Source organism: Schistocerca cancellata, chromosome 2 (genome assembly GCF_023864275.1).
Source record: "Schistocerca cancellata isolate TAMUIC-IGC-003103 chromosome 2, iqSchCanc2.1, whole genome shotgun sequence".
Lineage (NCBI taxonomy): Eukaryota > Metazoa > Arthropoda > Insecta > Orthoptera > Acrididae > Schistocerca > Schistocerca cancellata.
The window spans coordinates 561,298,699-561,311,529 of record NC_064627.1 but is presented as its reverse complement, the minus strand read 5'-3'; the positions used below and the strand labels follow the sequence as shown (position 1 = coordinate 561,311,529).

Below are 12,831 nucleotides of genomic sequence, written 5' to 3'. Positions count from 1 at the left end.
ACCTTGCCCGATTTAGGTTTTCTTGTGGATGTGATAATCACTCCCAAAAAGTGATGAAAACATAAGAGTTTGTCACATAAACTGCAACAAATGAATGCAACAGTTCGACAGTCGCACAGTTTTCCCTGTCAAAACATATGTTTTTAACGTTTTCAAAATTTTCCGTGTGTAGACCGTCAAATCCTGCATACGTCCAAGCAAATCTGAACATGTCCTCGAATTTTGGAGAGCGAAGTTGATTATGTGTGAGTGCCTGAACTTTGATAATTGACACACGATCACGTAAACAGTACTGCTCTGTGTACCTGTGCAGCTTCGCAAAATCATAGAATCTTTTCACGAAGTATTTCACTTGCCGAAAACCGAACACATCTAACGGTTGCACAAGAGGTGTACAACCTGGAGGAATGGTAATCACGTCTACTCCCACACTAAAATTGTCTGAAAATAAAAAATTAAACTTTTTCACTCGAGGGGAGACTTGAACCAAGGACCTCTGCTTCCATATGTGCTCACGCTAACCAGGGGACCACGTCGCTCCCACGTCCTAGCGTTCCTTGATGTTGCATATGTTCCGCATGGACTACTCAGTTTGTATATTTTGCTTATTTCTTTCATAGTTTCACACAACTTCTTCCTGTTTTCTCGACTGATCTGTGTTCAATTTTTCAAGGCCTATCCACTGTGCCAACTTATAACTAAATCTGAGGGGGGTGCGATGGGGAGGTTCCCTTGTAAGTGTTATGAGACAGCCTGCGTCATACAAAACAAACTGTGACCATGGGTGGCGAGGGTGAAATACTATCTGCAAGTTAATGTTTGAACATTATATCTGAGAAAAAATCTAAATTAGACACATAGTAATTACATATAGGGTAGCTTCTATAGGAAGTAACAGAACGTTCTATAAGCCAATGTTACGATGGAACTACTTTAAAGTATAGCGTTATTAGGTAGTTTTCTACCACTTTGTAAGTTATTAAAAGACGTATTGGAATATTTTTGTTTTAGAAAGAAGTTCTGTAATATGTAATGCTAACTTTATTATTAGAATTTATAGCAAGTACATTAAAATATTGAGATGAAATGGGGTGGTGTTCATTGGTATCGGTCTCTTTAGGAAATTATTTTTCTCTGTCTTTTTCCCTTTTTCTTGTCACAGGGGATCACCTAAGTTTTTATGACTTATGAAATGAGAAAAGTGATCAGTACATGAAGTTTTATTAACGAGACGCATCACATTACCGACTACGGTAGGTTATGATCGAGCCTGTATTCGGCTGTTTTCAAAGAATGGACTATGCAATGTGTATGTATAATCAATCGATGGACAGAGTACGAGGAGGAGAATAGTCGCAGGTTGAGACAGAGCGGTGGTCAGTAAAAGGTGAAGCTCTGGAGGTGAGTACGATGCGTGCTGCTGCAAGACCAGCCATCGCTCATAGACCGGGGGCAGAGTGTGGACTCTGGAGGCGGCGTGGCCAGTATTGTGACGGGAGTCTTGTCCAGTGGTAGCAGCGCCACTGGCCTAGGTCACCGTGCATGGGTTTGGAATGCACCCACCACGAATGACGAGCACTTGAGTTGGTGATCGACTGCGTTGCGTAAGCAAATGGTACGTTAACCTTGCGAATTTTCGGAAGGGGGAGTGAAGATTTAAACCAAGAGTATCGATATTATGTCACACCAGTAGGAAGTGTTCATGATCGAAAATAAAATTGAATTGTATTATTGACGCGTTTCCGTACAAGCGTAACCTACCTGCCGGTGCGCCCAGTCTACTTATAACTAAAATCGGTAGAAAGACGAGCTGCTGCACACTTTGGAACGTATTCACTAATACACCTAATTAATGTTAAGACCAGAGGGAGACGATACAAGACCTGCCGAGAACTTGACCGATCGAAGAGGGAACATGAATATGGAGAAGTCAGCTTCATTTTTTTATTGTATAGGTTAAGGCTAAATGCAGACTGCATGTCTGCATGTATGAGAATTGTCATTAACAATAAAAGTACTTATTGAACAAGACATGCTCTGTTTTAAGCTCATTTATTTATAGAAAATTTCAACTTGTACTTTTTTTTAAAACTGATATATCAGTTTAATAAAATTTTAATTATGAAAGGGTTTTAATGCTTGTGAAGATTACAGGCTTAATGTGATCGAATTCATGCATATACAATTCCAACCGATTGTTAGTAGTTTATCGCACAGTCTGCACGGTCAAATGTTCGTGCACTTCGTGAGATATCAAATGAAATTCATTAAATGTTTTGAGCACTAAAATTGACGTGACACAGCAATGTGTAACTGTTCAGCAACGTTGTATTTATCTCGGGCTGCTAAGTTCCAGATGAAATGTTTGAAAGTGTTTCCTTCACAATCAGTCATAATACGGTACGTTGCGCTTCCGGTAATCTATGTCTCCTCCGATGTCATGGTAGCAGTACTACCAACAGAAGACTCCTGTCACAATACTGGCCGTTTCACCTCCAGTCTCAGGGTCCCCAAAAAAAAAAAAAAAAAAAAAAAAAAAAAAAAAAAAAAAAAAAAGGCTGTAGATCACTTCTTTGATAACAGTCGAATGATGTCTCGAACATAATAAGCGTAATCGATAAAGTGACACGGCTCAATAAATTAGCGGTATTACTATCGTGCTAACGGTCAATGATTTTATTTTATTTTATTATTTTTTGTTGTTGGTGAAACATAATTCTTCGGAAATTTCTACATTACTATAATTACTGATAAACCACTGATTTCATCTGATGTAGAGAGCTTACGGGCCATTGTACGAGGGGCATTCAACAAGTAATGCAACACAAGTTTTTTTCTCAGCCAGTTTAGGTTGACAAAAAATGCGGAATTTGCTGTGGGACATGGTAGAATATTCCTGCTTCTGCCTCTATAGTTCCATGACGCTCAGACAGATGACGACGCTATATATAGCAGCTGTCATTGAATTTCTTTTGGTGGAAAACCAGAGCATGGCAGACACTGATAGACGCTCGCAGAATGTCTACGGAGATTTGGCAGTGAACAAAAGCACGGTGAGTTGTTGGGCGTAGTGTATCACCCCTCATCACAACGAGTTGAGGCAAAACTGTCCGATCTCCGGCCTGCTGGCCATCAGCACATAGCTGTGGCGCGTACAATGTTGGAAAGTGCGGATACTCTCATTCGACGTGACCGACGGATCACAATCAAACACCTCGCTGCAGAACTGGACGTCTTTGCTGGTTGTAATGACACACTTGTCCACCGTTCGGGGTAGTGAAAAGTGTGCTTGTGCTGGTTTCCTTGCCGCCTAACAGAAGACGACAAAGAGCGTCTCATTGGTCCGATGGAGGATGCACTTCGCTGGAAACAGTAAGTGGATGATTCGGATGTTGTTAATGCCTCCCAGTAAGACAACGTAAGGCCGTCGCATTGAGCCGAAATTATGTTGAAAAATAGGAGTTTGAAGCCAAAAGGTTGGGAAATAATATGGTGTATTCGAATCCCGATTAAAACTAACCTGGTTTCAGAAAAAAAAGTGTTGCATTACTTATGGAAAGTTCGTCGTAAGAAATACCCGGTGATCAAAAAGTCAGTATAAATTTGAAAACTTAATAAACCACGGAAGAATGTAGATAGAGAGGTAAAAATTGTCACACGTGCTTCGAATGACTTGGGGTTTTATTAGAACAACCAAAAAAAAAAAACGAAGTTCGCAAAGTGTTCGACGGATGGCGCTGGACAGCAAAACGTCAGTGACTGCGCATGACAATCGTTTATAAAAGGAGCTGTAATGAGAGAGAGAATCAGATGCGCCAGCAGTCGCAGCAGGTTGACAAAGTCACGGTATGTGTTTGATTTACCACACCTACCGTTATCGGGCCTTTTTTCTTCGAGGAAATGTGTGATTCTGGTTTTGTAACTGCTACTGTGACGGGTGAGAGGTACGCCGATATGTTACTGAATCACATCACCCCCAGCCTGGCTGATAAACACCTGCTGGAACGTACGATGTTTATGCAGGATGGCGCTCCACACCATATAGCTAGACGATTGAAAGATCTATTGCGCACGTCGTTTGGTGATGATCGTGTGCTCAGCCGCCATTTTCGTCATGCTTGGCCTCCCAGGTCCCGAGACGATGCGATTATTGGCTTTGGGGTTACCTGAAGTCGCAAGTGTATCGTCATCGACCGACATTTCTAGGGATGCTGAAAGACAATATCCGACGCCAATGCCTCACGATAACTCCGGACATGCTTTATATTGCTGTTCACAACATTATTCCTCGACTACAGCTATTGTTGAGGAATGATGGTCGACACATTGAGCATTTCCTGTAAAGAACATCATCTTTGTCTTACTTTGTTATGCTAATTATTGCTATTGTGATCAGATGAAGCGCCATCTGTCGGACAATTGTATTTTTTTGGTTCTAATAAAACCCCATGTCATTCCAACCATGTGTGTCAATTTGTATCTTTCTATCTACATTATTCCGTGATTTATTCCGTTTTCAAATTTATACTGACTTTTTGATCACCTAGTAAATCTAATTGTGAAGGTTAAAACCTGATGAATCAGGCGGCACATTCAGCTCTCAATGAATGCGTGAGTGACCAAAATGTGACCAAAAGTACAGCCATGTGACGCGCGCGGTGTTCACTCGCCGCCTCGTGTCGTGTTCCAGTGGCGGTGAGCTCGCCGGCGCCGCAGGGTCAGCACGGACAGCCGCAGGCGGGCTCCCCGTCGACGCCCAACCCGGGCGGCGGCGGCCCCATCATCCGCAGGGGCCGCGTCTGGCGCGAGTGGCGCCGCGGAGACCCCACGCTCATCAACAGCCTCTGGAAGAGCAAGACGCCGCTCGGTGCGTACAGTCCACGGCGACACAGACACACGGATAAGTGGGGGCCAACAAATCACAAGGAATGCATTACTCTTTGACGTGTCATTGGAGACCACAGTTCCTTAATCCCAAATCTGTCAGTGAACATCCGCTTACAACATACTAATATTTTATTGGTTGAGCTCGGGTTGACCCGGTGTAATCTACATCTACATCTACATCCATACTCCGCAAGCCACCTGACGGTGTGTGGCGGAGGGTACCTTGAGTACCTCTATCGGTTCTCCCTTCTATTCCATTCTCGTATTGTTCGTGGAAAGAAGGATTGTCGGTATGCTTCTGTGTGGGCTCTAATCTCTCTGATTTTATTCTCATGGTCTCTTCGCGAGATATAAGTAGCAGGGAGCAATATACTACTTGACTCTTCGGTGAAAGTATGTTCTCGAAACTTCAACAAAAGCCCGTACCGAGCTACTGGGCGTCTCTCCTGCAGAGTCTTCCATTGGAATTTATCTATCATCTCCGTAACGCTTTCGCGATTACTAAATGATCCTGTAACGAATCGCGCTGCTCTCCGTTGGATCTTCTGTACCTCTTCTATCAACCCTATCTGGTACGGATCCCACAGTGCTGAGCAGTATTCAGGCAGTGGGCGAACAAGCCTACTGTAACCTACTTCCTATGTTTTCGGATTGCATTTTTTCAGGATTCTTTCGATGAATCTCAGTCTGGCATCTGCTTTACCGACGATCAACTTTATATGATAATTCCATTTTAAATCACTCCTAATGCGTACTCCCAGATAATTTATGGAATTAACTGCTTCCAGTTGATGACCTGCTATTTTGTAGCTAAATGACAAGGGAGCTATCTTTCTTTGTATTCGCAGCACATTACACTTGTCTACATTGAGATTCAATTGCCATTCCCTGAACCATGCGTCAATTCGCTGCATATCCTTCTGCATTTCAGTACAATTTTCCCTTGTTACAACCTCTCGATATACCACAGCATCATCCGCAAAAAGTCTCAGTGAACTTCCGATGTCATCCACAAGGTCATTTATGTATATTGTGAATTGCAACGGTCCTACGACACTGCCCTGCGGCACACCTGAAATCACTCTCACTTCGGAAGACTTCTCTCCATTGAGAATGACATGCTGCGTTCTGTTATCTAGGAACTCTTCAATCCAATCACACAATTGGTCTGATAGTCCATATGCTCTTACTTTGTTCAGTAAACCACTGTCGGGAACTGTATCGAACGCCTTGCGGAACTCAAGGAAAACGGCATCTACCTGTGAACCCGTGTCTATGGCCCTCTGAGTCTCGTGGACGAATAGCGCAAGCTGGGTTTCACACGACCGTCTTTTTCGAAACCCATGCTGGTTCCTACAGAGTAGATTTCTAGTCTCCAGAAAAGTCATTATACTCGAACATAATACGTGTTCCAAAATTCTACAACTGATCAACGTTGGAGATATAGGTCTATAGTTCTGCACATCTGTTCGACGTCCCTTCTTGAAAACGGGGATGACCTGTGACAAAAAGCAGATTTCAGAGTACCTGTTGGCTCAACACAAAAGTTTTGTCTCAAGTACTGATAGTGTTGAGGATCAGTGGACAAAGTTCAAAACCATCGTACAATATGCGTTAGATGAGTATGTGCCAAGCAAGATCGTAAGAGATGGAAAAGAGCCACCGTGGTTCAACAACCGAGTTAGAAAACTGCTGCGGAAGCAAAGGGAACTTCACAGCAAACATAAACATAGCCAAAGCCTTGCAGACAAACAAAAATTACGCGGAGCGAAATGTAGTGTGAAGAGAGCTATGCGAGAGGCGTTCAATGAATTCGAAAGTAAAGTTCTATGTACTGACTTGGCAGAAAATCCTAAGAAATTTTGGTCTTATGTCAAAGCGGTAGGTGGATCAAAACAAAATGTCCAGACACTCTGTGACCAAAATGGTACTGAAACAGAGGATGACAGACTAAAGGCCGAAATACTAAATGTCTTTTTCCAAAGTTGTTTCACAGAGGAAGATTGCACTGTAGTTCCTTCTCTAGATTGTCGCACAGATGACAAAATGGTAGATATCGAAATAGACGACAGAGGGATAGAGAAACAATTAAAATCGCTCAAAAGAGGAAAGGCCTCTGGACCTGATGGGATACCAGTTCAGTTTTACACAGAGTACGCGAAGGAACTTGCCCCCCTTATTGCAGCGGTGTACCGTAGGTCTCTAGAAGAGCGTAGCGTTCCAAAGGATTGGAAAAGGGCACAGGTCATCCCCGTTTTCAAGAAGGGACGTCGAACAGATGTGCAGAACTATAGACCTATATCTCTAACGTCGATCAGTTGTAGAATTTTGGAACACGTGTTGTGTTCGAGTATAATGACTTTTCTGGAGACTAGAAATCTACTCTGTAGGAATCAGCATGGGTTTCGAAAAAGACGGTCATGTGAAACCCAGCTCGCGCTATTCGTCCACGAGACTCAGAGGGCCATAGACACGGGTTCACAGGTAGATGCCGTGTTTCTTGACTTCCGCAAGGCGTTCGATACAGTTCCCCACAGTCGTTTATTGAACAAAGTAAGAGCATATGGACTATCAGACCAATTGTGTGATTGGATTGAGGAGTTCCTAGATAACAGGACGCAGCATGTTATTCTCAATGGAGAGAAGTCTTCCGAAGTAAGAGTAATTTCAGGTGTGCCGCAGGGGAGTGTCATAGGACCGTTGCTATTCACAATATACATAAATGACCTGGTGGATGACATCGGAAGTTCACTGAGGCTTTTTGCAGATGATGCTGTGGTGTATCGAGAGGTTGTAACAATGGGAAATTGTACTGAAATTTAGGAGGATCTGCAGCGAATTGACGCATGGTGCAGGGAATGGCAACTGAATCTCAATGTAGACAAGTGTAATGTGCTGCGAATACACAGAAAGATAGATCCTTTATCATTTAGCTACAAAATAGCAGGTCAGCAACTGGAAGCAGTTAATACCATAAATTATCTGGGAGTACGCATTAGGAGTGATTTAAAATGGAATGATCATATAATGTTGATTGTCGGTAAAGCAGATGCCAGACTGAGATTCATTGGAAGAATCCTAAGGAAATGCAATCCGAAAACAAAAGAAGTAGGTTACAGTACGCTTGTTCGCCCACTGCTTGAATACTGCTCAGCAGTGTGGGATCCGTACCAGATAGGGTTGATACAAGACATAGAGAAGATCCAACGGAGAGCAGCGCGCTTCGTTACAGGATCATTTAGTAATCGCGAAAGCGTTACGGAGATGATAGATAAACTCCAGTGGAAGACTCTGCAGGAGAGACGCTCAGTAGCTCGGTACGGGCTTTTGTCAAAGTTTCGAGAACATACCTTCACCGAAGAGTCAAGTAGTATATTGCTCCCTCCTACGTATATCTCGCGAAGAGACCATGAGGATAAAATCAGAGAGATTAGAGCCCACACAGAGGCATACCGACAATCCTTCTTTCCACGAACAATACGAGACTGGAATAGAAGGGAGAACCGATAGAGGTACTGAAGGTACCCTCCGCCACACACCGTCAGGTGGCTTGCGGAGTATGGATGCAGATGTAGATGTAGATTTTCCAATCCTTTGGAACGCTACGCTCTTCTAGAGACCTACGGTACACCGCTGCAAGAAGGGGGGCACGTTCCTACGCGTAAACTGTGTAAAATCGAACTGGTCTTTCCTCTTTTGAGCCATTTTAATTGTTTCTCTTTCCCTCTGTCGTCTATTTCGATATCTACCATTTTGTCATCTGTGCGACAAACTAGAGAAGGAACTACAGTGCAGTCTTCCTCTGTGAAACAGCTTTGGAAAAAGACATGTAGTATTTCAGCCTTTAGTCTGTCTTCCTTTGTTTTAGTACCATTTTGGTAACAGAGTGTCTGGACATTTTATTTTGATCCACCTACAGCTTTGACATAAGACCAAATTTCTTGGGATTTTCTGCCAAGTCAGTACACAGAACTTTACTTTCGAATTCATTGAACGCCTCTCGCATAGCCCTCCTCTCACTACATTTCGCTGCGCGTAATTTTTGTTTGTCTGCAAGGCTTTGGCTATGTTTATGTTTGCTGTGAAGTTCCCTTTGCTTCCACAGCAGTTTTCTAACTCAATTGTTGTACCACGGTGGCTCTTTTCCATCTCTTACGATCTTGCTTGGCACATACTCATCTAACGCATATTGTACGATGGTTTTGAACGTTGTAGACTGATCCTCAACACTATCTGTACTTGGGACAAAACTTTTCTGTTGAGCCATCAGGTACTCTGAAATCTGCTTTTTGTCACATTTGCTAAACAGAAAAATCTCCCTACCTTTTTTAGTATTTCTATTTACGGCTGAAATCACCGATGCAGTAACCGCTTTATGATCGCTGATTCCCTGTCCTGCGTTAACTGTTTCAAATAGTTCGGGGCTGTTTGTCACCAGAAGGTCTAATATGTTATCGCCACGAGTCGGTTCTCTGTTTAACTGCTCAAGGTAGTTTTCAGATAAAGCACTTAAAAAAATTTCACTGGATTCTTTGTCCCTGCCACCCGTTATGAACGTTTGAGTCTCTCGGTTTACATCCGGCAAATTAAAATCTCCACCCAGAACTATAACATGGTGGGAAAATCTACTCGAAATATTTTCCAAATTATCCTTCAAGTGGTCAGTCACAACAGCTGCTGAGCCAGGGGCCTATAGAGACATCCAATTACCATGTCTGAACCGGCTTTAACCGTGACCTTCACCCAAATTATTTCACATTTCGGATTTCCTACCATTTCCTTCGATACTATTGCACTTTTTATCGCTATAAACTCGCCTCCCCCTTCACTGTCCAGCCTCTCTCTGCGGTATACATTCCAATCTGAGTTTCGGATTTCATTTCTGTTTACGTCTGGTTTCAGCCGACTTTCTGTTCCTAGTACTATATGGGCATTGTGACCGTTTATTAATGAGCAGTTCTGGGACCTTTCTATAACGCTCCTGCAGTTTACAATTAGCACATTAATATTGTTATTCCCTGTTGCAATTTGCCTACTCCTACCTTACCGCGTCTCAGGAGGCGTCTTGTCGGGCCTAGGGAAGGAGTTCTCTAACCTAAAAAACCCACATGTGCACTCCACACGTACTCCGCTACCCTTGTAGCCGCTTGCGGCGTGTAATGCACGCCTGACCTGTTCAGTGGGACCCTACATTTCTCCACCCGATAGCGGAGGTCGAGAAATTTGCACCCCAGATCTCCGCAGCATCGTCTGAGCCTCTGATTTAAGCCTTCTACTCGGCTCCAAACCAGAGGACCGCGATCGGTTGTGGGAACGATACTACAAATAGTTAGCTCAGATTCCTCCCCGCGAGCGAGTCTTTCCGCATTCAGCAGTTCCGCGAACCGCCTGTACGAACTGAGGATGACCTCTGAACTCAGACGGCAGGAGTCATTGGTGCCGACATGAGCAACAATTTGCAGTCGCGTGCACCCAGTGCTCTCTATCACCGCCGACAGGGCCTCCTCCACATCTCGGATGAGACCCCCGGCAAGAAGACAGAGTGAACACTGGCCTTCTTCTCCGACCTTCCCGCTATTTCCCTAAGGGGCTCCATCACCCGCCTAACGTTGGAGCTCCCAATAACTAATAAACCCCTCCCCCCGTGTGCCTGCTCGGACCTTGCTGAAGGAGCGGCCACATGTCCACTGACAGGCAGAGCGGGTGATGCCACACGGCCAGCTTCCACATTGACCCTCCGCCTCGTGCGCCGCGAACGCTGCTGAACACGCCACTCCCCTTGGGGAGAGGGTGGCCCAACCGCGCCCGGTACCCGCGAAGATGTCTCGACAGCAGGGACAGTGGGTGAAGCATGTAACACCTGGGGTGTAACATGCGACGCACCGGACTCCCCACTGCCGCTACACTCCGAGGCAGCAGCGTGAAGACGGCTGACCGCTACCATCACCACGTAATGGGTCGGATCCCCAACAGCATTCTCTACTTCTTCAAACAGAGAATAAATCTACACGAATAATAAAAATGGATATACGTATGTATCATTATACACTCCTGGAAATTGAAATAAGAACACCGTGAATTCATTGTCCCAGGAAGGGGAAACTTTATTGACACATTCCTGGGGTCAGATACATCACATGATCACACTGACAGAACCACAGGCACATAGACACAGGCAACAGAGCATGCACAATGTCGGCACTAGTACAGTGTATATCCACCTTTCGCAGCAATGCAGGCTGCTATTCTCCCATGGAGACGATCGTAGAGATGCTGGATGTAGTCCTGTGGAACGGCTTGCCATGCCATTTCCACCTGGCGCCTCAGTTGGACCAGCGTTCGTGCTGGACGTGCAGACCGCGTGAGACGACGCTTCATCCAGTCCCAAACATGCTCAATGGGGGACAATCCGGAGATCTTGCTGGCCAGGGTAGTTGACTTACACCTTCTAGAGCACGTTGGCTGGCACGGGATACATGCGGACGTGCATTGTCCTGTTGGAACAGCAAGTTCCCTTGCCGGTCTAGGAATGGTAGAACGATGGGTTCGATGACGGTTTGGATGTACCGTGCACTATTCAGTGTCCCCTCGACGATCACCAGTGGTGTACGGCCAGTGTAGGAGATCGCTCCCCACACCATGATGCCGGGTGTTGGCCCTGTGTGCCTCGGTCGTATGCAGTCCTGATTGTGGCGCTCACCTGCACGGCGCCAAACACGCATACGACCATCATTGGCACCAAGGCAGAAGCGACTCTTATCGCTGAAGACGACACGTCTCCATTCGTCCCTCCATTCACGCCTGTCGCGACACCACTGGAGGCGGGCTGCACGATGTTGGGGCGCGAGCGGAAGACGGCCTAACAGTGTGCGGGACCGTAGCCCAGCTTCATGGAGACGGTTGCGAATGGTCCTCGCCGATACCCCAGCAGCAACAGTGTCCCTAATTTGCTGGGAAGTGGCGGTGCGGTCCCCTACGGCACTGCGTAAGATCCTACGGTCTTGGCGTGCATCCGTGCGTCGCTGCGGTCCGGTCCCAGGTCGACGGGCACGTGCACCTTCCGCCGACCACTGGCGACAACATCGATGTACTGTGGAGACCTCACGCCCCACGTGTTGAGCAATTCGGCGGTACGTCCACCCGGCCTCCCGCATGCCCACTATACGCCCTCGCTCAAAGTCCGTCAACTGCACGTACGGTTCACGTCCACGCTGTCGCGGCATGCTACCAGTGTTAAAGACTGCGATGGAGCTCCGTATGCCACGGCAAACTGGCTGACACTGACGGCGGCGGTGCACAAATGCTGCGCAGCTAGCGCCATTCGACGGCCAACACCGCGGTTCCTGGTGTGTCCGCTGTGCCGTGCGTGTGATCATTGCTTGTACAGCCCTCTCGCAGTGTCCGGAGCAAGTATGGTGGGTCTGACACACCGGTGACAATGTGTTCTTTTTTCCATTTCCAGGAGTGTATATACCACATCTCCTAAACCAATGGACCGATTCCATCCAAACTTGTCAGATGTATCCTTTACTGTCTGGAAATAATTACTGTGGAATGAAGAACCACCCATCTATCAAAGGCGTGGGTGTGAAACATCAGTGTATTCCGTATAGTGAGAATATCTACAACAAAGTCACTCAGTATTAAAAAATGAGGCCACTAAGAGACTTGCAATAAACTTTACTCATAATTTCAAATCTTTATTAAACATTTTTTCGCTGACAAAATGACAAAGGAAGAAATTTTATCCCTTACTACTTTTTCGCAGTTCATACAATAAAACATCCAAACTAAGCAATATGTTTTTGTTTATTACTTCTTTACAACAGATTGTATTTGTCACACTTTCCCGTACAGTATTCACATTTGCCACCGAATGTACCAGAAAAATTACATCGCTGTATGGCACTTAGTTCAGCAGATATGATGTCGTAAACGCTGAAT

At 45.3% G+C, this 12,831-nt stretch overlaps 1 protein-coding gene across 1 annotated transcript in view; it reads left to right on the top strand.

Moving 5' to 3' along the window:
• The window catches only part of LOC126146831 (uncharacterized), a 690,215-nt gene that overhangs the window by 668,697 nt on the left and 8,687 nt on the right, over nt 1-12,831 (top strand). Inside the window, exon 5 of the mRNA XM_049915646.1 lies at nt 4,691-4,867. Within this exon, the coding sequence (XP_049771603.1) occupies nt 4,691-4,867 (177 nt within the window). The remainder of the gene's footprint in view (nt 1-4,690; nt 4,868-12,831) is intronic.